At 40.6% G+C, this 23043-nt stretch overlaps 2 protein-coding genes across 2 annotated transcripts; one reads left to right on the top strand and one right to left on the bottom strand.

The window, feature by feature from the left end:
* Positions 1–141: 141 nt before the first annotated feature.
* Positions 142–2091, bottom strand: tnnc1b (troponin C type 1b (slow)). The gene is made up of 6 exons (XM_030768697.1): positions 2068–2091; positions 1271–1301; positions 944–1090; positions 657–771; positions 321–457; positions 142–173 (listed from the first exon to the last, which is right to left on the bottom strand). Exons 1-6 carry the CDS (start codon positions 2089–2091, stop codon positions 142–144), a joined length of 486 nt encoding a protein of 161 aa, XP_030624557.1.
* Positions 2092–5929: 3838 nt separating this feature from the next.
* LOC115806891 (extracellular matrix protein 2) lies at positions 5930–15916 on the top strand. The gene is made up of 9 exons (XM_030767751.1): positions 5930–5957; positions 6700–6764; positions 7206–7614; positions 7892–8004; positions 8752–8884; positions 9109–9266; positions 9483–9622; positions 14976–15302; positions 15742–15916. The coding sequence occupies exons 1-9, from the start codon at positions 5930–5932 to the stop codon at positions 15914–15916; spliced, it is 1548 nt and encodes a 515-aa protein (XP_030623611.1).
* The last annotated feature ends 7127 nt before the right edge of the window (positions 15917–23043 follow it).

The raw sequence follows: 23043 nt of genomic DNA, 5'->3' as shown, positions 1-23043 counted from the left end.
GATGACATGACAGTGTATTGGTGATATCTACTCCTGGCTGTATCTTTTTGTCTAATGCTGTTCTTTGCTATCTGAGATGGAGGACAGGTAATGTGACTGATGGAGAGGATAGACGGAGATCTTTCAAGGTCCTGGTAAAGCTTATTCAACACCCTTCATGAAGTCCAAGAACTCTGTGGGTGTAGACAAAAAGTACAATTTTTAAACAAAAGTTGACACTTCCAAACTTGGACACTAGGTGACTTGTAGATTTGTAATGTAATCAATTATCAGATTCCAGTACTGTGATTTTTTTTTTGTGAATAACAAGCTAAACATACCATCATAGTCAATCTTGCCGTCGTTGTTTTTGTCTCCATCCTTCATGAGCTCCTCTATATCATCTTCAGTAATGGCCTCACCGGTAGATTCCAGCATATTCTTTAGCTCATCCAAGTCAATGTAGCCATCTCCATTTCTTACCAAAAAACAAGAAAACAAGGCAAACATGACACGTTTTAATCTAGATAACCAATGTTGTGGCTCATCCATATATCATGGTTTTAATTTAAATAAGCCATTTAATGGCAAATGAGTGTAAAGATAAGTATTGACTAGGTGCCTGGATGTGAACTGTGGTGTAACTTCAGGTACTGTTGTATTTTCATGTCTCATACTTATCGAACATCCGGAAGACTTCAGCCAACTCCTCCTCAGATTTCCCTTTGCTCTCCTCTTTCATACAGCGCACCATCATCACCAAAAACTCATCAAAGTCTACTGTCCCGCTGCCTACACACAAACACAAAATTAATTGTACACACGTTCACATATTGCAACAAGAAATTTAATTGAAAGTTTAAGACTTTTTTACACTGTGTTTTAAAACACTTACATGAAGTTTGGTGACTAATTTAAAAAGGAAAAAAAAAAACCCCAACCCTCTGATTTCTAAGTGACATACCATCCTCATCTACCTCATCCACCATCTCCTGCAGCTCTTCCTGAGTGGGGTTCTGTCCCAGCATCCTCATCACTTTGCCCAACTCTTTGGTACTGATGCAGCCATCCTCAGCATCCTGCACAAAGATGTCGAATGCAGCACGGAACTCTGCCAGAGAGACATTTAGTTAAGCTTCACAACATCAGTTAGGTATCAGTGGCTAATAGCATGCTAAAGAAATCCAAGCTACACAGGATGAGTGGAGAGCTACACAAAGCTAAACAGCGCAGCTGCTTGACTGAATGAGATTTTTTATTCTGCAAAATGCACAAGGTAGGGGGAGCTCACCATTTTTCTGTTCCTCTGTTAAGTTCTCAACCTGTTAGAGGGAGGAGAAGAATAGATAGAAAATGATGGCGCTTTTTACAGAGAATATCAGAAGACATACTCACTGAGGGTCTTCTGTTCTCCAAAAGATACTAGAGACCCACTTTAGTTTTAACATGCAACAAGAGATCTAGCCTTTAGGCATTTAGATACCTGAAACCGTGTCACCTTGTGTCAGATTAGGAACCAATTGTCATCACAGCCCTTTGCTCCCACAGGCTGTCATATAATCCCCCCATTGCTATCATACTTTTCTCCTCATGGCTGCCTATTTCAGGTGGCGTTGATTTTAGCGATCTGTCTTCCTCATTAACTGAACTGATTGGTACATGTGTACTAAATAGTGATATGGCCTTTATTGCTCACCAAATCAGGTACACATATAATTCCTTAATTAATTTCTCCTTGTTGGTTTGACTGTTTGTGCACACTGATAACTTAACCATTCAGTCCATAGCGCACAATGACCCCAGTTTAACTTGAAGGCCCCTTGACTTTAAAAATTAGCCAGGGCCATATCACCTCTGAACAGATCTGAACAGAAGTTTCTTTGGATTCAAGACTTTTTCTCACGGTGTTTGACTTAAAAAAAAAAAAAATAAAAAATAAAAGCTATAAAACGAGACTGCACAAAGATATCTGTCTAGAGAAGAAAACTCCATTTAGATTCTTTAACTGCTATAATATCTCAGACTAAGCCTGTTTTCCAACAAAGAGTTATGTTTGAAAAAAAAAAAAAAAAAGCAGTCATAACTTACCGCTGCTTTGTACACATCATCCATGGCTGTCTTAAGTTTGGGCTCTCTCTTTCAAATGAAGAAACTTCTGACACTGTCCCTCGAAGAAAGTCCAGCACAGAAGCTCCGCCACACTCCGCTCGTCACACCACGACCGACGCAGGACAAAGAGTCCCGGAGGCACCTTCCCTTGCATTTATGATTGGAATGACTTGTCTCAGAAAAGACAAAGCCTTTGTCACTCCCCTTTTCCTAGTAAAGAAGAAGCAAGAGTAATGTACAGACAGAGAAAGAATGAGGATAGGACGGGACAGGCTATAAATAGGGAAGGAATGTGAAAGACAACAGGCAGGAGGCTATGAGTTATGACAATAAGGCCTTGGCACTGGTCCCTTTAGCTGCCCCACCAACCAAACCCCATATCTTGTGCTAAACTTAACTGTCTGTTAAGTCACCTGTATTTGCCAATCACTGCTTGGTGGCATCAGGCCTGTTCTCTGAGGTCCATACCTCTGTGAATAGACATCAGCACATATGGAAATGGCCATAAAGAGGCTTGTGTCCAACCACTATGCCTGTGATCTGAGATATTTTCACACCTGTTGTGGTGGAGTCAAGCTTGAGCAGTGTGTGTGTGTGTGTGTGTGTGTGTGTGTGTGTGTGTGTGTGTGTGTGTGTGTGTGTGTGTGCGTGCGTGCGTGTGTGCGTGTGTGTGTGTGCACGCGCACGTGTTGGGGTGGGGGGGGCGCAGTGAAGTAAGGCCCTAAAACAGCTTGGTCTGAGGAAAGTTAAATGTTTAGCGGTGAGGCAGATGTGCTCTATAATGATTTCTTATTGTTTCCTGTTGTGGGCGGTACACTGTTTCAGAAGCTTACTGAAATTATCTTGGAGTTCCTCAAACTTCCCACGAAAAAGCGTTGTGATGATATATGGCAAGGCCTCAGACAATGATTTTTATGTGACCACAAATTTGTTCACTTCTTCATAATACCCATCATTAAGTGTGAAGTGTGCCTCTAATGTACACATTCTCATTTTACCCACCAAAAAGTTCCTTATTTAATTCTGTGAAGATATGAAAATCGACCCGGTGGTCTGTAACACCACACAGTATATAAAACCACTATTCTCTGAACTTCAAGCTCAGTTAAGATATTCCACAGCTGAATAGCGTAAACCAAGACTGGGTATACTGAGGGGACACCCAGCCAATGTGTATTTTTAGAGATGGAACTGGATCTTTACTGATCTAATTAAGAGACACATTGCCCTTGAAATACTGTGAAAGCTGTGAGTACATTTCCAGTACTTACACATCAGAAAGTCTTGTGCACTTCTGTAACCTTGCACAACTGAAATTGTAAATTAGTTCAGCAGTGTATCAGTGTCAGGCTAGGACAGAGGCAGAGAGTGAGGATGGGGTGAAGACCGTAGAACTGACATCATCACAATATGTGTAGCTATTCTGGTATCTGCGTGACATCAGCTCCCAAAGAACAGAGGAAAACAGTAGGAAAGAGAACACTGTTTCACTCCATTCATTTCCCTAAAGACTTATCAGAACCCCTAGCCATTTAACAAGCTAATGACCACCTTAAGTCCATCTACTAATCGATCCTGACATTATTGTTTGTATATTCATCTCCATCTAACAATTTCCTATTTAATTTCATTCATTACTCAGTCTTTTCATGATTTGATGTCTGTAAAGTGCCTTGACTGTCTTTATCCTTGATTGACTCTGTGATCTCCATGTGCTTGCATAACTAGGATCCCGAGATCAAACTCATATCCCCTTTCCAGCTCCATCTGCTCCTTGGCTCCCTTATATAGACTAATTGTTGTAACCTACACAGCAATGTGACTGACCAGAGTGAGCCAGAGATGGATAGGCTTCCCAAGATTTCTTGCAAGTAGCCCAAGGAAATATTTTCCTTGTTGCTCTTGCTTTATATATTCCCAGCGGGCAGGTCAGGTGTGTTCTTACATTAAATATAAAAATAGCTTAACAAATAAATCATAATATTACTGTGTAAGTGACCACAGTCCCCTCAGGCTGAAACGTGTCAGAGACTCAGTGACAGAGTGAGAATGGAACAAAGGACAGTGAGGAGGAAGGCTATGTAGAGCATAACCATCTTAATGCTGACTCATTTCAAACAGACACATTTTGGAGAATGAGAGAGAGAGAGAGAGAGAGAGAGAGAGAGCGAGAGAGCTAGGGTGGTTTCTCAGGTAGTCAAAATGAGCAACTTTGTCTTGTTCCTCCTCAGTGTTTGCTATGAAAGTCAAACAAGGTCATGCTTCCGTCCATGTGAATATTTACAAAACAGAAACATCAGTGGCGTTGCAGACATGTTTATTTAAAGGAGACATACAGACTGACTTTATTTTTGTTGCTGATGCTGGTCAAATATGAGGACAGTGGACACCGAATTGTGTATATTAAAGATGTCTCCTTTTAATCCTCAGAGGAAGTCTCCTCTGTAATTGACCTATTTTCAGAAAAGAAACAGTCATTTCCGTGGGTGTTTCAGTAATTATAACGGGACTGATGTGGTAGACAGACATTACTGGTATTATTATAACCTTCAATAACCTAACGGTAATCCTTGTGGCCTTGTGTTACGCTGTGCCCAAAAATAATTAAACTGGACAGCATGTGTGGTCAACTGTGGGTGTTTGTTTTGGGTAATTTGTGTTTCACTGGAATTTCTCAAGTTGTTAAAATACACACATATCCCTGCTAAGCTGATGGCTGTTAATTTCAGTCCTCAAACTCAGGTGACGCACTCAGGAAAGCAAGGCCTATAATGATTCAAACTACTGGGAGTCTACCCAAAGGTATCAAGTAGGTTCAAGGATTATGTGAAAAAAAAAGTGTCATTGCCATGTAAACACATATTGTTGTTGTGTATGTTATAGCTGGTAACGTCTCTGCAAACATTAATGGAATCACACTGAGATATCACTCAGTAGTGCCAGTCTGTGGTCTACAGCACTTCCCAAGATGTGTGTATGTGTGTGTGTGTGTGTGTGTGTGTGTGTGTGTGAAACCCTTGTTTTAATTCTTTCCACTTTGTTTAGGATTTAAGGACTTGACAAACCATTTGAAGAGATATTGTTCATGATGATTATTTTAGGACTGACCAATTTAGCATAAGCTAGTAAGGGAGGGAGAGTGAGCAATAGATAAGGAGACAGAGAGAGAAAGAGAGAGAGAGAGAGAGAGGGGGGGGGGGCGGTGTGTGTTCTCTTGCTCATGAACATACCTAGCGTCATGTTGGGGAGGCTCCATTTGTGAATTTGTCTGGCTGCTGTTTGTTTTATGGGTTAGACAAATCTCTTTCCTTTTTGCCAGTCTGTTACTCCTTTTCGGACATATGTGCTGAGGGATGAATGCCAAGCGGGGATATGTTTGAGATGAGCTATAGTGCCAGAATATGTGTAACATAAGGGCCCTGAGTTCACTCACTTGGTCTCCAGTAACAATTACACACCCTCAATTTGTCCTTATGGGACTTCATTACAAGATACAACCACTGATTCCCTGGAGCATTCAGTGATGCAAAACTTTCTTTCTTTCGTTCTTTCTTTCTTTCTTTCTTTCTTTCTTTCTTTCTTTCTTTTGTCTGCCTGTGTTGCTCTTAAACTCTCTCCTTCTTCCAACCTTTATTTCTTTTGCGTTCTCTCCCTGTTTGTTAGTTTAAGGCCGCAACCACAGAGTGTAATAAAGGGTTGTTTTTTTTTTCTTTTTTAAGGAGGGATGAACGAGTGTCTTTGTAGAGGATGAGCCGTGTACATGTTTGACCCCCCCCTTTCTCCTCCTCTTCTCCTCTCCTCCTTCGTGTTCTTTCCCACCTCCTTTTTTTGGGTACTGACTATGGGTAGATTTAAGAGTGCAGCCAGAGGTGAGCCAGCAGGTACATGCTGACCGTCAGAGCACCGTCTGCATGCAGTATCATGGCGAATTTTTGGTTGCTGTGCATTTCTATAGGTGTTCTCGCTGTGGGAGTAGAATCCCTCATCACTCGGGGAAAAACCACTGAGAATGGGAGTAGTGCATCAGAGTCCAGTGAAGTCATGAAAAACCCAGCATTTAGCCAAGCAGTGGAAAGAGCAGCATCTGACTCAACTTGGACATCACGTAAGTAATGTGATCAAAAAACGTTGGTTTAGGGTTAAAATTAGATTGTGGTGGTTAATTTGCCAGAGATTTGCGTCTGATGTCATTCATGTCTGTGTTTCGCAAAATGATTAAATTCAGCTCCATCATGAGGATGCAGCACTGTGCTCTTGCAAATTTGAGTTATTGTGTAGGCTGCTCTAAACTGTTAACAGACTTATTTGACAAGAATTTGAACATCTATCATGAGGACATCTAAACCGTGTCACATCTAAATCGATATCATTTATCAATGCAATGATTTAATTAATTGCTACATTGATGTCTTGAGGAAATAGTGGCAGTTCAAGATGTACTGCTGGGCTTCTGTATCGTATGCAAGTGTCAAACCAGCAGCTCAGATTTGCACAGTGATACAAATGGTTCTCTCTCTGCCGACAGCATAGTTGTTGGCTTGCTCACAGTTTTGTTGAAGTGGTGTTCCATGTCTCTAATATGAACATGTTAAATCATGGCTGTGTTCTCAGGAGGGAGGGGGCCAGACGAGACTCAGAGAAAGAGGCACTTGAGAGGGACAGCCAAAGATTCACAGGTGGAGTTGGATCCATTTAGAAGAACCATTAGAACCATTACAAGAACCATTATAATAGTTGTAATTTTAGGTTCTTTGCTTATCGACTTTCTGATAAAAAGATGTGATTGGCTAAAAATCTTTAAGCAAACATTAACGCTGAATAATATGTTCATGTGATGTATGGCCTTCATTATGACCTCTACATTTAAAAAAAAATTATCATCTGCAGTTACTATTGATACACTGTTCATGTTGTTTTAGACCAACATAAATATTCACTGTGGGTGTGTTTGCCATTTTTTCTTGTCAGTTGTGTACCTTAGTGACTCACTTCCTTATTACAGTTTGTTTGTTTGTTCGTTTGTTTGTTTGTTTGTGGCATCTCTGGTCATGATCAAATTTTACAGTGAGTGTTAAAGTGCTTCATTTTTGCTTCTCTCTCGTTTGCTGACACCTCAGCTAGACATGGGGAGGACTGCAGCAGTATGGGTGGAGCTTTTTTCAGTATTGGCGGGGAGGGGAGGAGAAACTGGGAAGCTGAGTGCCGTGTTGAGGGAACTCAGAGAGGACAAGAAACGTCTCATGGACCAGGGTGGAAAGGAGGAGGAGGAGGAGGAAGAAGAAGAGGAGGATGAGGAAGAAGAGGAGGAAGAAGAAGAAGAGGAAGAAGAAGAAGAGGAAGAAGAAGAGGAAGAAGAGGAAGAAGAAGAGGAGAGTGAAACAAACAGCACAATGACTAAGAATGGCTTCACAGACTCATTACCAGAGGACTGCCGACTGGGAGGAGCTAAAATTTCATGCAAGGCCATTGGCATGTCCCGCCTACCAATCATCACTGACTTGACAGTCACTATTCTTGAACTGCCTGGTGAGTTCAAAGTAGGCACAAAGATGCGAATAAACCTCGAATAATGAACAACGACAAATTATTCATTCATAATCAAGTTACAAACAAAAAGAGGTCATTTAAATTTGCAAACACTTGAACAGTACAATCAGCAAACTGAACACTCAGGTCTACTATTTTTTGAGGAGGGAAAATGCACAAAGTAGCTCTCCAGTGAAAACATATGAGAACTAAGACTGTTTTACTGTTCTGAGCGCTTCATATAATTCCTTTATTTGTTTTGCTAAATGTCACACAGGGAATAACATTTCTAGATTGCCCCCTCGAAGCTTCTCTGGTCTCCCTAATCTGGAAGAAATTGATCTCAGCGAGAACAAGCTAGACTCCTCTCTTAGACCGTTCCTTTTTGTTGTAAGTCTCACCTGTGTCTCACTTGTATGTGACCTAATCTTTGTAAATCTCATCTGTCTCATTGCCTTCCATAAGAACTCTGTCTGCACTTGCTGTCACATCTTCTCCAGGGTTCAAGGTTTTCCTCCAGTCACATAATAGCATGTTTAAAAAGGCCACACCCTTTCTACTGATAATTTCAAGTGACAAGGTGGACTCACATGAACCCAGATTCTCCCAGAATAACTCTTAATTTCTAGGAGATCTTGGGAAATAACCACATTATGTCAAAGTCCTCCCAGTACAAACACTGCTCCAGAAACTAGGAACCCACAGTTTGACCAATGCTGGAAACTTCTGAAAGACGCTGGCCTCTTCTAAGAAGACTGGCTGTGCAGTGTCTGTGAAACTGGACTGGGCCAAATAGTCTTAAAAGTAGGAAGAATGAGGTCAAACTTTACAGTGCCTGCTCCTTATGTCCCTCTAATGACAGAGGCCAGAAGACTAGAGGCTCAGCTGGAGCAGACAGACAGTGCCAGACAGGCTGGTCATTGCCTGATGGAGGGTATAAATTAGATCCTTCACCTTAAAATAGTTTAACCAACATTAGAAGAAAGCTATGGGTATTCCTTTAGTTAGAGTGCACTGCAGAATTGTTTTCAAGTTTAAATTATGCTCAAGAAAGTGTTTACTGTAAGGCATATAATAGCTGTTGAAATTTCAAGATTTCACACCTTGTTTCTCATATTAAAAATTTTACATTAAAAGAATCTGACAAAACTTAAAAGGCTGAACCTGGACAATAATGAGCTGACTACGATCCCAAGACTGCCGTCGTCTCTTGAGGAACTGAGGATAAACAACAACAAAATTAGTCACCTTGCTCCTGGCAGCTTCAGAGGTAAAATAATCAGCCATTTCATAAAACCATTTTATTTTAGTTCGTGATTTCTCAAAATAGCTTCTTCCAAAACCCGTTTCAAGAACGGATAGTTGATAAAATGTTTGTTTCTACAGTCTTGGCTCTTTCACATTGGAGGCAATGTTTTGGATTACATCAGAAAAACAGATTAGAAGAAAGTTTTCTGTAATCAGTGTAACACATGAACTGCCCTCTGTCTCTAGGTCTGTTCAAGCTGCTTGTTTTAGAGATTGGAGGCAACAGCCTCTATGAAGGCAGCATTACACCTGTTACCTTCCGCCCTCTGAAGATGGTTAAGTACCTTAGACTCAATAACAACTACTTCCGCACCATCCCTTTTGGACTCCCCCCCTCCCTAGAGGTGAGTGCCATAACGAGGCAGAACACCAAATCTCTCTTTAACAGTACTCTTTATGTTTACAAGTGTTTCAGCTTAAGGCCGCTGTTATGATATTGAATGTATTATCACTTTACGAAATATTACTTTTCTGAAAGTTCTTGTCACTCTTCTCTGCAATGTGCATATGAAAATATATGTAATCCTCTGAATTGCTTGTTTGGATGTTTGGACATGTAGGATTTACGAATGCAGCATAACCAGATCCAACTAGTAGAGGGCATGGCTCTGAATAAGTCTGTCCACCTGAGAGTGCTGGATCTGAGTCACAACCTCCTGACAGAAAACAGCTTCGACCACGGGGCCTGGATCAATCTGCCGTGAGTCACCCTGCCATAGGCGTCTTAACCCCACAAAAAGAACACTTCTTTTCCTACTCCACATGACCACACCATTTTCTAATATTCCAATTCTATCACTGACCATTTTATTGTGTTGCTGTGGTTATTACAGAAAATGACTATAATATAAATCTGGAAAGTAAAATAGAAAAAATCTGATGTACTTTATATGCATGCTTGAATCAATAGCAGTGGTGGTAGTAGTAGTAGTAGTAGTAGTAGTAGTAGTAGTAGTAGTAGTAGTAGTAGTAGTGGCAGTAGTAATTGTAGTTTGTCAGTAACAGACTTTGTTGACCACAAGAGGGCGCACCTCAACTTAATTTTGAGTCCTCTGCATTTGCCAGCTCTTGGGTTTTTTTTGGTACTTCAAGGAGAAGATGGGTCTCTCAAACTGATGCTTTGGGAGTCTTTTTGTCTTTTAGTGAGAGATACAGAATTACAGTCCAGTTTCTCTGGTGGGCACAAATGTAATCCTCATATTAAGACAGATTAGAGCAAATACACACAACAAGCTATGTGCTCTTAAACATGTCTAATACACACGTGAGGCAATGAGAATTATGCATATGTCATATATATATATATATATATATATATATATCCTGACACAACTCATTTGCTGTGATTAAATAATGAGATTTCAGACATTTCAGCAAAGAATCCAGTAGCTGCTCTCGTTAGGAGTGGTGATTATGTGTGTGTGTGTGTGTGTGTGTGTGTGTGTGTGTGTGTGTGTGTGTGTGTGTGCGTGTGTGTGTGTGTGTGTGTGTGCATTCATGAGGGAGCTAGAGAATGTTTATGAGAGACTGTGCCCAGACTGTGACTGGGCATGTGAATATTGGACTATTTCCTCACTTTCTAAAGCATTTTTAGTCTCAGGCTGATCGCTAATCTCACTGATGCACAAAGTTACTCTACTCACTCTGCCCATGCGATCACTCAACACTCTCATTTTCATTCTTTCCCACAGTCTCTCTCTCTCTCTCTCTCTCTCTCTCTCTCTCTCTCTCTCTCTCTCTGTTTCTCTGGCTTAGTCAGCCAAAAACTTGGTTTTCATAATTTTTCTCCAACATCTTTTCCTAATTTTCTCCACTGACATGTGGTGAATCCCTCCACTGCAGTGCCAGTTAGAGCGATAAAAAAGTATGAGAATTGCATAGCTCACTGATCCAGGACATAATCACCTCTCTCCAAAAAATCACTCTTCTGCTTCACTGTTCTGCTACACTGTTACTGGAGGAAATGTTGGATTTACTTCTTTCCTATTTCTGTTTTTTTTTGTTTGTTTTTGTGACCTGGTGACCTGCCACATTCCCCATAAAAGTCTTAGTTACATGTCTTGCTTGAATTGTCAGAGCTGTTTGACAGTGTCTTAAAACTGACGACATTCATCATATACTGTCACTGTCCTTGTGATACTGTACTGTACTTTTCTCTGCATTTTTGTTCATTTGTGTATGTGTGTGTGTGTGTGTGTGTGTGTGTGTGTGTGTGTGCGCGCGTGTGTATGAGTGTGTGTGAGTGTGTGTGTGCGTATGTGTGTGTGTGCGTGTTTATGTGTCTGTGTGTGCATTTGTGTGTATGTGTATGTGTCTGTGTACATGTATGTGTCTGTGACTGTGTCTGTCTGTGATCCTGTGATCTACCCAAACACTCCTGCACCCTACTATTATTTCAGCATAAATCTGTGAGCTTTCCCTCCACTGAGGCCCTAACTTTCACTATTCCCTTTTATCTCCTAACCGCTTATGAGAGCCTGTCAGCCCAAATAACCTCCCTAAATCTGCCTCCCCCAAGCCCTGTCTAAGCCCTCTTCATCCCACCCACTCTATCACAGTCTTCTCAAATCCTAGTCACTGCCACAGACTTTATTACATTCCAAAAGTTTCACTTCTTCACAGAACATTGACAACTGCATTCGCCCCACACACAATATCCTGCTCAACGTAAACCACTCAATCTCCGTTCTTCTATTGGCTGAACTATGCATTTTCCCTCCTTTCAAACAAATGACACAAAATATACAGCTACCTCCTCTGTAAGTTTGAGTAAACACATAAAAAGCCTTGTCTAGAGTTTATTACGTCTCTTAAACACTTGCGTCCTATTCCTCCTCGTCATGTCACATGTGAGGAACCCCATGCTTTGCTCATAAACCCTCATTCTGGTTTTAAATTTCTCTTAACATTCATCTTAGTATGTGTCTCCTCAATGTGTTTCTGTTTTGTATGAACACAGAGAGGTGTGTGTTTGTGTGTGTGTGTGTATGCATCGTTGGTAGGGGGTGGGGGGTTAATGAGTTTCCATGGAAGTGACCCGTCCCTGACCAGTGACATCACTTCTCTAACATATTGAGAAGTGTCATGGGAATCAGGATGGCTCAGGACAGCAGGCCTGTGGTTTTAAAACAGGCCCTATGTGGGTATTTGTGTGTGTGTGTGTCTTTGTGTTGCATAGGTGCGTAAATGCGTGTGTGTTTAATGTGTGTGTGTGAGAGAAACAGAACAGGGATTCCATGTCAGTGCGCCGTTTGTTTCTGGCTTTAGACATATGCGTTGTGGGTGAGGTTTGTTCACTGTGTGTGTGTGTGTGTGTATGTATGTGTGTGTGTGTGTGTGTGTGTGTGTGTGTGTGTGTGTGTGTGTGTGTGCGTGTATGTGTCTGTGGCCCATGGGTGGTGTGCGTGTGACCTCTGAGGAGGAGAGGGATGGATTGAGAGATAGTGATGGATCTAAGCTGCACTTGAGGGGCATTTTGGGTAATGAGCCAGGGGCATAAAGGCAGGAGGTGAGAGGGAAGATAGAAGATAGGCTTGCTTTTCACACTGCTGTCATATTGCATTTAACAGCAAAAACTGTTTTGTTTTACACGGTGTACTTGAGTTCAAAAAATGTTGCTGAGTTTGCTGAATGTCGGCGCCGTTTCATAATGAGTTATGTAAAAAGTCCTTGCCTGAGGGGACACGTAGAAGCCCACAGCTGGATGAACTAAGAAGACACACACACATACACACACGCATGTACCAAACAAAACAAAAATATTTTCTTCTTTTTGTTATTTTCCAAATCTAGTTCCGAGGCAACCCGCAGTTAAAACATGAGAGGAAGTGTAACGTTTCTGCTGGCTCTTCCTCTGAGCATATTAGCATGAATCATAAAGATCAAAACTGGGCAAAAATTGCACTTGAATTTCATTATATTTTATCTATGTGATATTCCATTTTCATTCAGCCCAATCCTCTTCATCGTGACAGTGATGGTCAGTGTGCCAGGCTATGCAAGTGTTGTTGTGTAACACACTGGCATCGGTGTGCCTGTGAATGTGTGTTGACAGCTATTGCCTTCTGCTTCTTATTAGACCAGTGTTCCCTTAGGAAGGCCATCATCGTTGATCGCTTTTGGCTGTACAATGGAGAGCCATGCCATAATTTAATCACAGCTCCAGCAGATCGGAGTCAGGCGTAAACCAACTGCTTATCCTGAAGATCAAAACCTTTTTACAATGTGCCACTCCAAAGGTTTAATTAGGTTTTTGTCCATAATTTTTATAGTTCCAGAGTCCACCTATGAGGTGGGGTTTTTGTGTGTGTGTATGTGTGTGTGTGTGTGTGTGTGTTTTGTGTGTGTGTGTGTGTGTGTGTGTGAGAGAGTGGATTTTACAGTTATTTTCATGTGTATGTCGTCTTACACTGTAAATCCAAAAACCTTTAGTATGGTTTTGTCACCATCTATTTCTTAAACTCTAAAGCTATTTGTAGCTTTGAAATTTACAGTGCTGAAAGGGATTTAATTGCCCTTTTCACTCAAATCAATGCAAATTATAACAGCCTACTTTTCTTGCATTATCGGTAGTGTGAATGTGTGTGTGGTTTATTGTATTCTTGGTTCTCCAAATCTGTCATTGTGTTGGTTCCCTTGTGACTTTACTGCATTTCCTACTCACAAGCATTGAAACATTTAAGAATTTTTAACAAGTCCATTGTTGAACAAAGTCTCTTAAAGTTAAGGAAAGAATTTTTAGTTCTCATTAATAGTCTGTTGTTTCTAAACACACATAGGAGCAAAAACAAAATTACAGTTTATCCAAAGCATTACAAAAACATGCAAAATCACAATGCAGCAAATTACATATTTCTTCATACTTTAGTTAATGACTCCTTCATGCCCCTCCTTCATGCTATAATATTTAGCAGAATAACACATCTGAATTTCCACACAATGCACAGTTGAACTCCTTTTAATCGCACTCTGCAAAATGTAAACAGGTTTTGTTAAATAAACACTAATTGGTTGGATGTCCTCTTCAGGGTTAATGGAGGGGATCTGGCCTTGACTGTCTCTCTGACTACAGTTTTGTCCAACTGTACACTCAACTTTGGCTTGCGTTCCACAACTCACTAGAACCGATATTATTTTGCGAATCCACGACCTCAAACCATTTTTCTCATAGAATGTTTTCAACTCCCTCTATGTCCAAATTCTATCAATTTAAAGTTGAATTTAATGTCTTGGCTTCACTGCTTATTCAACAACAGAAGTTGTTGTGTGTGAACACAAACCAGATGAAACTCACTGTAACTTCATTTCAATGGCTTAACACATTCTTAACCACATAAGATCCTTCTCTCCCATGTGTCTTGATTATTGGCTCTACACCCTACTGCGCCTTGATGGAGCTGGAGTCAGAGGAAATCTCCCCCTTGGTCCTGCTGTGCAGAGTGGTACAAACTCACACCAGCTGCTTCTCTGGCCCCCTCACAACTCACCCTCAGCTTCTACAAGCCTCTTCACTTACACATCTCCCCCTTAGGCCCCCTAAACCTCTTCACACATACAACTCACCTCCTGGTTTGGCCTATACTCTCACAAATCGCAATCGCAGTGCACTCTTCATGCTTTTGGAGTTCAACCTGAGCCTCCTCAAACCCCCCTCACTCATAATTTCACCTCCCTGGTCCCTCCCGGTCTCTCTCCCACCCTGACTCGGGTTTAATGACCTGATGGGGCCCAGCTCAGTGCAAACACTGCATCATAGTTCTCTCTCCACATAGCAGCTCCTCCACCATGACTACAGTACATAATGTACCAGACATGGTATGACCCACCTGACACGTCACGTACCAACACAGTAACACTACATACTTGACAAAAGCTTGACCCTTTTCCATTCTGATGGATTTATGTTTAAATATAGATGTAATCATCTGAGCACTGATAGACTTGAGAGAAGTAATTACCAGATCTCAAATAGTAAATGGCTGTCAACTCTGTCTGTGTCTCTCTCTTTCTGTCTGTCTGTTTGTCTGTCTGTCTGTGTGTCTGTCTCTCTCCAGTAAACTGGAGGCTCTGGATCTGTCCCACAACCAGATGGCCACAATTCCCTTCTATCTCCCTACTGCTTTACGCCAGGTCTCCTTGCAGCACAACCAAATCCACAGCATTCCAGCTTACGTCCTGCAGCACCTCAAGCCAGGCCTGGAGTCTCTGCGTCTATCTCACAACCACCTGCAGGATCACGGGATATCGACGGTGTCGTTCCGAGGGGTGTACCGGACGCTAGTTGAGCTCCTCTTAGACAACAACTATTTTGAGTGTGTCCCACGTTACATACGCTTGTTCCGGAATCTGCAGTTGCTGCATCTTGACTCCAACCGAATCAGGTGAGTCTTGTCATTTCTAATAGTCATATTTGCTTTCTCTTTCGCCTTCTATTGACACTTTTTTTTTATTAATCCAACAGCAGCAGTCTCTTAATGTCTTTGTCGATTTTGGTTCAAGTCACAGACATAATACTGGAAAAAGTACACAAATTCAATACTCTTAATTAACTATGATCTGTGTGTTTTATTTGGAGGTTTACCAATATTTACAAGATTCTGTATGACTTTACACAGGTCCCCATGGATGATTCATCATTTGAAACAGTAGTGCAACTTCACGTGATAACCACTTGATTATTGATCCATTTTTCGGTTCAAAACTTTTGTAGTAGCAATTTGCCTAAACCAAAACAACCTGTATTATAAAAGAGGAGATGAGAGGCTTCATGCCTTGATGATGATGATGATGATGATGATGCATGTGACCTTGTCTTTCCAGGTCCATCCCAGTGAAATCACTGTGTAAACGCAAGGTGACTGAGTGGTCTTCACTCACCACTGTTCACCTGGAATACAATCTGATCGACCAGCACCGTATTCCCGCCACTGCTCTCTCCTGCATCCAGGACCGAAGTAGTGTCATCCTGGAACCTCAGAACTCCACGATGGCCTAGTAGAGCCATCCGCTCACTTTCTGCAGCCCTCCTTCTTCCCACCCCCTCTTATTGCTGCTCTTCCTGTTTGTCTTTCAATTCATTTCCTCTTTCCTCAACTTTTCCACAATCTGTCATCAGTCTTACTGTGCCTTCTTATTTTTTAACCAGCACAACCCTCAGCATCAGGTTTGTTTTGTCAGTCATCTCATCAAAACAGAAATTTACGACCCCTTCCAAGGTGGTCTCTATACCATACACAACATCCTAGTCCAGCTGCCCATCTCCACCTCTCCTCTCTCACGTAAATCCCTCAACCTGTGCTTGTGGCGAAGCCTGTCTCGCTTCCATTTTAGTTTAGTCTCATTCAGTTAATCTGCTTGGTTCTTATACTTGATATTCTTAGTCTACTCTCATTCCAACTGGCATACCATAGCCCACTTAATGCTTCATTCTGGCAGTAGTGAGTATGTACATTTTCTAATATAACTGGCTAAGCTTGTATCATCACATGATGTTCACAGGTTGTAATATTTTCATGTGTATTAATACCATCACCATTACCAGTTATGAACTGTATAAGCTAGAAACATATCACGAAAACTGAGTTCTACTAAAGTGGTGTAAATAGAGTCTGAATTGCTTTGAGTGTACCATGTATATTGTCTGCTGCTTACATAACAGGACAAAATGTTTTACATGGAGCTATTTTAAATTAGAACCAACAAGTTGCCTTCTGGGAAAGTAGCATTTGCATGGCAACACAGAGAAACAAATCACGTGTTGAAATTTTTTGTTTGGACTATTTGGATTTCTGAACATTTTTGAGCTGTTCTAAAACATTTCCTCTTTAATTTTTTTTTTGAAATATGTAAATCAAAGGCCAAGTTATGACATTTTATGGTCTAAATCAACAAAACAGTAAAAAGTAAGAGAGAATCTTTTTCCTGTTGCCTCCACTGTTTTTTCAAATCTGAAAACAGAGGACGCATGCAATACATTCAAGGCAATTCTGTTCATACTCGATTTGCAGACAATGGAAGTCATCTAATCCAGGTCAGACTTCACAAAGTGACATTGTGCTGAATAACATTAATAAATCTCAAAAGAATGGGGAAAATGGAACCAAACTTTTTATGTTTCTTTTTTTTTTCCCCAGTGAACTTTTCACCAATGTGTTTTCATATTTGTGTGATATCTGATGCTTAAACATTCTGATCCTTCTTGCGAAACCATTTTGTGTCATTTGTATGTCTTTTTTCATATGTGTTTGACTGATTAAATACACAAATCTTTGAGATGGTGAGTGTATTATACAGCCAATATAGAAAAAGTAGGTTTACTTGGTTATGCTTGACGAGGGTCTAGATTTTACAGGTCAAGGCTTTGTGATAGAGACCTGGGATTCTCTCTGTTAGACTTTACACTTACTGAGGAAGCAAGGCTCTGTGGCCTGATATGTCCACATCATTAAAAAAAGGAACTGCTGAATAGCAGGGCAGTGATATGGAATAATTTGTCATGATGTTTTCTGTATTCAGGTGCAAATAACTAGCATCCTCACAACTTCGTGAGAGAATTTATGGATCCAATAGTTTACCCCTTGGCAAAAGTGGTTATGTTTAATTAACTCTGTATGACAACCTCACATATTTTCTTTGAGAATTAGTTTTTTTTTTTCAACAAGGTATGCCGTGTTTTCCTGAATCATCTGCTACTTTTATCAAGTAGAAATGTTCTACATTCCCATCCAGCACGGAGTGTTGTTTTCAGTCCTACTGTTAAACTCTTGGTATGCATGATCAGTTATGCTTTAATCAACACTAGCCTCTAGCATTCTCGGAGAGGGGGTATACTATGTTTTTGGTTTCTAGATGTGAACCAGGGAATGAACAACTGGTATTGATAAGAAAATTTAACTTTTAATAATATTTAAAAAAATCAGACAACACTGACCTTTGTTGGACTGTGGACGTCAGTGCCATCTTTGAATATACAAATTACTATAGAGGTAAGGAAAGAAACAGTACACAATTCAAAAGCAATTCCAAACAGAGGTAGAAAGCCCCTATTTCTACACCAGGGAGAGCTCTTCCCATGACCACAGTGCAGTCTTAAGGGCTCATGACTTCTCCTGGATGAGAGGCCTCAGTCTCAGTGCATCAGAGATAATAGCAAGAAAGCGCGTGTGTGTGTGTGTGTGTGTGTGTGTCTTGAGTAGGATTATTTGTGTTCACTCAGAAGGAGTTTTTTTTTTTAACATAGTGACTGCCCCGTTTACAGAATACAATGCCTGTGTTCTTACAATCCCTCCATTCCCTGAGCCGCTGAGAAAAAAGACAGGAAAATAAATACTCTGGCAAAGACTGGGGCCAGACACGGAGCTCCAAGCTGGGGACCTCTCTCCACTCTTCCCCAGTTTGCCTCAGCCACAAAGATCCTGGTGTCCTGCCAGATTTGTTTACAAAATTTATTCTACTGTTCTAGATGTTCTATTTATTACCTTTTGGTCAAATTTCAATAGAAAGTGTCCGCTTCTTTAATTGCATTACAGTAAGAGCACTCCATCATTTATCTGAGAAAGCAATTTTTATTTTTTACATACTCCTTAATCTGTGTTCTTTTTAAGAGACACGCAGTCAGTGTAATATACATTAGATGTCTTGGGGGTTATAACACTATTGATGACACAGCAATGGAAACCATCCAGTTTGTCTTTTCCTGTTAAAGCTTGAATGGGTACCCTGTTGACTCTCTCTCTCTCTTTCTCTCTCTCTCTCTCCCACACCCACTTCTCGACTTCTCAAATCTCTCTTTTCCTGTCTCAATTTTTTACTTTTCTTACTTTTCTTACTTTACTTTTCGATTTTGTCTGTCCTGCTCTTGACAAACACTAAATGCAAACACAACCAATGTAACCTCTAAACTGCTGCGAGATTCCTCTAATCCCTCATGTCTCTTCCATAGACTCATGATTCATTGATTTAGGCCTTTGCCTCATTCTACCCATAATGGTTCTCCTCCCACATACTGCTTTAATTAGTAAACCTCTTCTGAAAACACTGGACCACTCCACTCATAAACCAACAAAACAGTCTTTTATTAAGAATAATATTACATCTAATATTTTGATCAACATCTGGTTTGATTTCTCTTAATAATCCGGTTCTGCATCATCCTCTCTTTGTTTCACGTGTTCGTTTTACCTATTTTGCTTAACAAATGCCAAAGTTGATCATCTTTTTGCCAAGATTCTGTTTCACTGGAATTCACCCTCAGTGCTCTGGCTGTGACAGGATTTGCGTGTAACGCATAGAGCAGCATTGGCTTACTCCGGGGCGTCTCTGCTTGAACACTGGACATGCTCCAGTGTGTGTCTTGGATTCAGCCTCCTACAAGCAGAGCACAAAGCGCTGCAAGGTTCTACACAGAATTGTACGTGCCTCTTATAACACATGCTACTGACAGTGCATAGCGTGCACAGCTGGATCACTGTTATGTATAACATGATTAACATTAACAGATAGCATTGTTAATTATAAATGTGCTACCTGAAAAAATTGTGCACAAAACTTCACCAACAGTTTGCCTAGACACAACACACAATATGTACAGCTCCAGTTCACAGCTGCAGTCTACAATGTTGTTAAAGAGTGTTCAACAAACCCACACTGCACTCTCTCCCTGTGGAACATGTAATCACACGTTACCTCTCGAAGAAGCTCTCTCCGCCTCTCCACTTGTCTCCTCTGTACGCAGTGCAAACTTGATTCCACTTAATTGCATAGTTTTGGAAAGCAGGAAAAGTGTTGTCTAGTGTTGTCAAAAGAAACCTCTCATCTTTGTCAGCCATTTTTGTGTCTCTTGCATTTGATGTTTGATGCACATCTGAAAAAATACCTTTCTGTCTTTCATTTTTACAATACATTAAAAATTGTATTTTTTGATCATGAAGATGCAAATCTGTTATTGCTCAATTTGACTTACCAATTATAAAACAATTCAGTTCAAGAGAACGCTACTGATATCACACAATAAATGTCTAATTCTTGGAAGAATTTTAATGTCTGTTATATTTCACTTTACTCCAGAGAAGACTCTCTCATCCTTCACATCCTTTTTAACCTTAAAGACAATCTCTTCTACCCATTCTCCACCTGAGGCTGCTTCCACATGTGGCAAAGGCTGTCATGGAGAGTTTACATACACACCAACACACACACACACACACACACACACACATTATATACTCTTCTCACTCACATACACCCTCTGTACGTACATACATGGAAACAAACATACCCATACACACTATACAACCGGCGAAGAAATGGCAGACAGAATTCAGATGTGTTAATAGATAGGTATCATTCGTATATGACTTCAGATACAATCGGGGTAACTCAAACAAACCAAAACAAATACTGTGTCTCCAGATGAAATGAATTAAAAAAAACAAAAAAACAGTGTCACTCATACTTTAGCTTTAAACAGACTTCTAAGGAGCAGGCCTCATTTTATTTCTCTACCCTGCTTTCAGCCTTCACCCGGCGACAACAGCTTCCTGTGTTTGTTATTGGAGGAGCAAGAGGGCAGGGTCACTCGATAAAACCCACCAGTGGCCAATGCACACACAGTACAGAACAGCACACAGCGGAGAGAATTCCACACAATTACACAAAGGGAAGGGGAGATATGGAATGAGAGAAGCCAGTTGGTCGGATCTGGAATGTTGAAAAGACCGAGAAAGAAAGAAAAGCGGCGTAAATAATTCACTTTCAGGCTCTGCATATATGTAAATGCTTAAACCAACACTCCACAGCATACAACAAAACAACTGTTTTAACTTGAGGTCTCAGTTTCGCGTTACCCGGCTGAGAAGTGCAATGTAAGAAAAAAGAGGGAAGAAAAAGAAAACTGGGTTAGAGGGAAATGGTCAATTTCAACTAGCATGCAAATTACAGCCAAAGACAAGAAAACCCCCCCAAAAAACTACCTAGTTCATTTCACTAATCTCCTAAGATCACCTTTCTAAGGTTATCTCCCTTGCAATCTCAAACACGTTTTCAGTCAGATCCTATCTGCTGTGTTTTTACAAAAAAAACTTTAAAGACAATTTTTTTTCATGCTGGTAAGAGCCCCATTGTGTCAAAATCCAGCTGCTGTTGCCACCCAAGCTGAATTTTTCTAATGGGAAGCATGAATACTGAACAGTTACAGGAGGACCACACTATATGTATGGTGCATTGGCAGATGACTTCTTCTCTTCACTGAGTGCACTCAGAAAGTCACATTAGAAACGCTCATATAGCCTGCTCTGCAAACCACACATTTCATCAATCTTCTTTACCCTGGTTAGGTCACTGCAAACAGCCAAAAATGTTTCCCTAATATCAAACTCGATCCTAAAAACACTGTTGAAAAATTTCAACTATTTTCTTCTCTTATTTATTGACAACTAGAAAATGCTACAAACTTTTTAACATTGGCTCTGATCAACGTGTGTGTGTGTGTGTGTGTGTGTGTGTACGTGTGTGTGTGTATGTGTGTGTTTTTCCTCTCAGCAAACATTCTTACTCATAGGGTGTCAGTCTGTATTTGGTAATTAGATGTTGGTTGTAATGTGAACTAAATTAAAGTGGAATAGAACAGTGAACTCTGCCAGTGGGAAATGAGAAACAGACTGTAAAAATGTATGAGTGTGGTGAGTCTTACAATACTTCATGTTATACTGAGTATGAAAGATCATTTTCATACATATATATTTCCTTATTTATAATTGTAAATTCATTGGATAAGAAATTAACAATAATTCTTCATGAACACAAATGCATTTCTAATACAAGACACTTTGACACAAGGGGCAGTGAGTGAATGAACATCAGTGAGTGACTCAATGAATGAGTGAGTGAGCAAGTAAATGAGTGAGTGAGTGAGCATGCAAATGAGCATTAAAGGGTAGATTATCCTTAAAGCTATATTTTTCTTGTAACAGCTTGCCAGTCACAGGCATGAAGAAGTCCATTTTATGCCAAAGACTGACGTGGATAATCCCTTGGCAAGAATGGCAGTAGCACTTCTAGCAGAATGTTCATTCTCCTTGAGTGAAGTTGTCTTTGTTACCCTCACATCCTCAGTCAAGATATGACCATACTTATGAAGCCACAACTATGAGCAACTCTGAAACCTTAAACAAGACATTAAACACAAGCATCAGCGTGTGTTTCTCCTGCCTAAATGACGCTATATTTTGAGGGGATAACACACCATAGAAGTGCCAGGGAGAAAATATTGTTAATTTAGCCATGGTTACATATAGGGCACATGGGTTAACTCTGACAGCTGCCATCTGGGTGGGTGGGAGGGGGGGGGCAGTCATGTTATCCATTTTTGCAATAGTATAATAAAATTTTATAATGATACAACCATTCAGTGACATTAAACTGAAACTAACACTGTTGGTAAGTCCTAGCTGAATAATTGCACACACACACACACACACACACACACACACACACATATATATACACACACACAAACACACACACACACACACACACACACACAAACACATACACATACATGCATATATCATCTTGAGATCTGCTGTGAAGTGGCAGGACCACAGAATTGTAAAGTGATCAGGAAACATCTGACAGGGTGCCTTATCTCCTTTTTTAATGCATGACGACAGTTAAGTACTCCATACACATCTCCCTAATCCTCCTAGTGTTGAGTGCGTTTGTGGAATTTGACCACTGCCTTTAGGTAGTGCATGCTTTTGCAACATCAAAATATGCCACATCAATTTACCTGAGACTCACCTGTCGTCACTTATCTGCCCTTTGTCAGGGGCATCCTTTAATCTTTTTTCGCTCAATAGAACTTTATAAAAGAGTGCAAACTTGTGCCGCTAACCAATATTACCAAACATGTATATTAACAATATATTTAGAATTGGAAATACTGATTACGATATCGCGACGTACCAGAAAAAAACGTTACACAGTTGACATCGTTGCCTATTATTCATGTAACGTTATATTCAGTCGATCTTGCGCGCTGCGCATCTTGAGTTGAAGAGGATGGTTTAAGTTTGGGCATTACACCCCCTGCTCCTCTCTTATTTCCTTAGTTTGTGGAGCAAG

This window comes from Chanos chanos, chromosome 3 (genome assembly GCF_902362185.1).
Source record: "Chanos chanos chromosome 3, fChaCha1.1, whole genome shotgun sequence".
Classification (NCBI taxonomy): domain Eukaryota; kingdom Metazoa; phylum Chordata; class Actinopteri; order Gonorynchiformes; family Chanidae; genus Chanos; species Chanos chanos.
The sequence above is the reverse complement of the archived record's forward strand: the minus strand, read 5'-3'. Positions and strand labels throughout refer to the sequence as shown.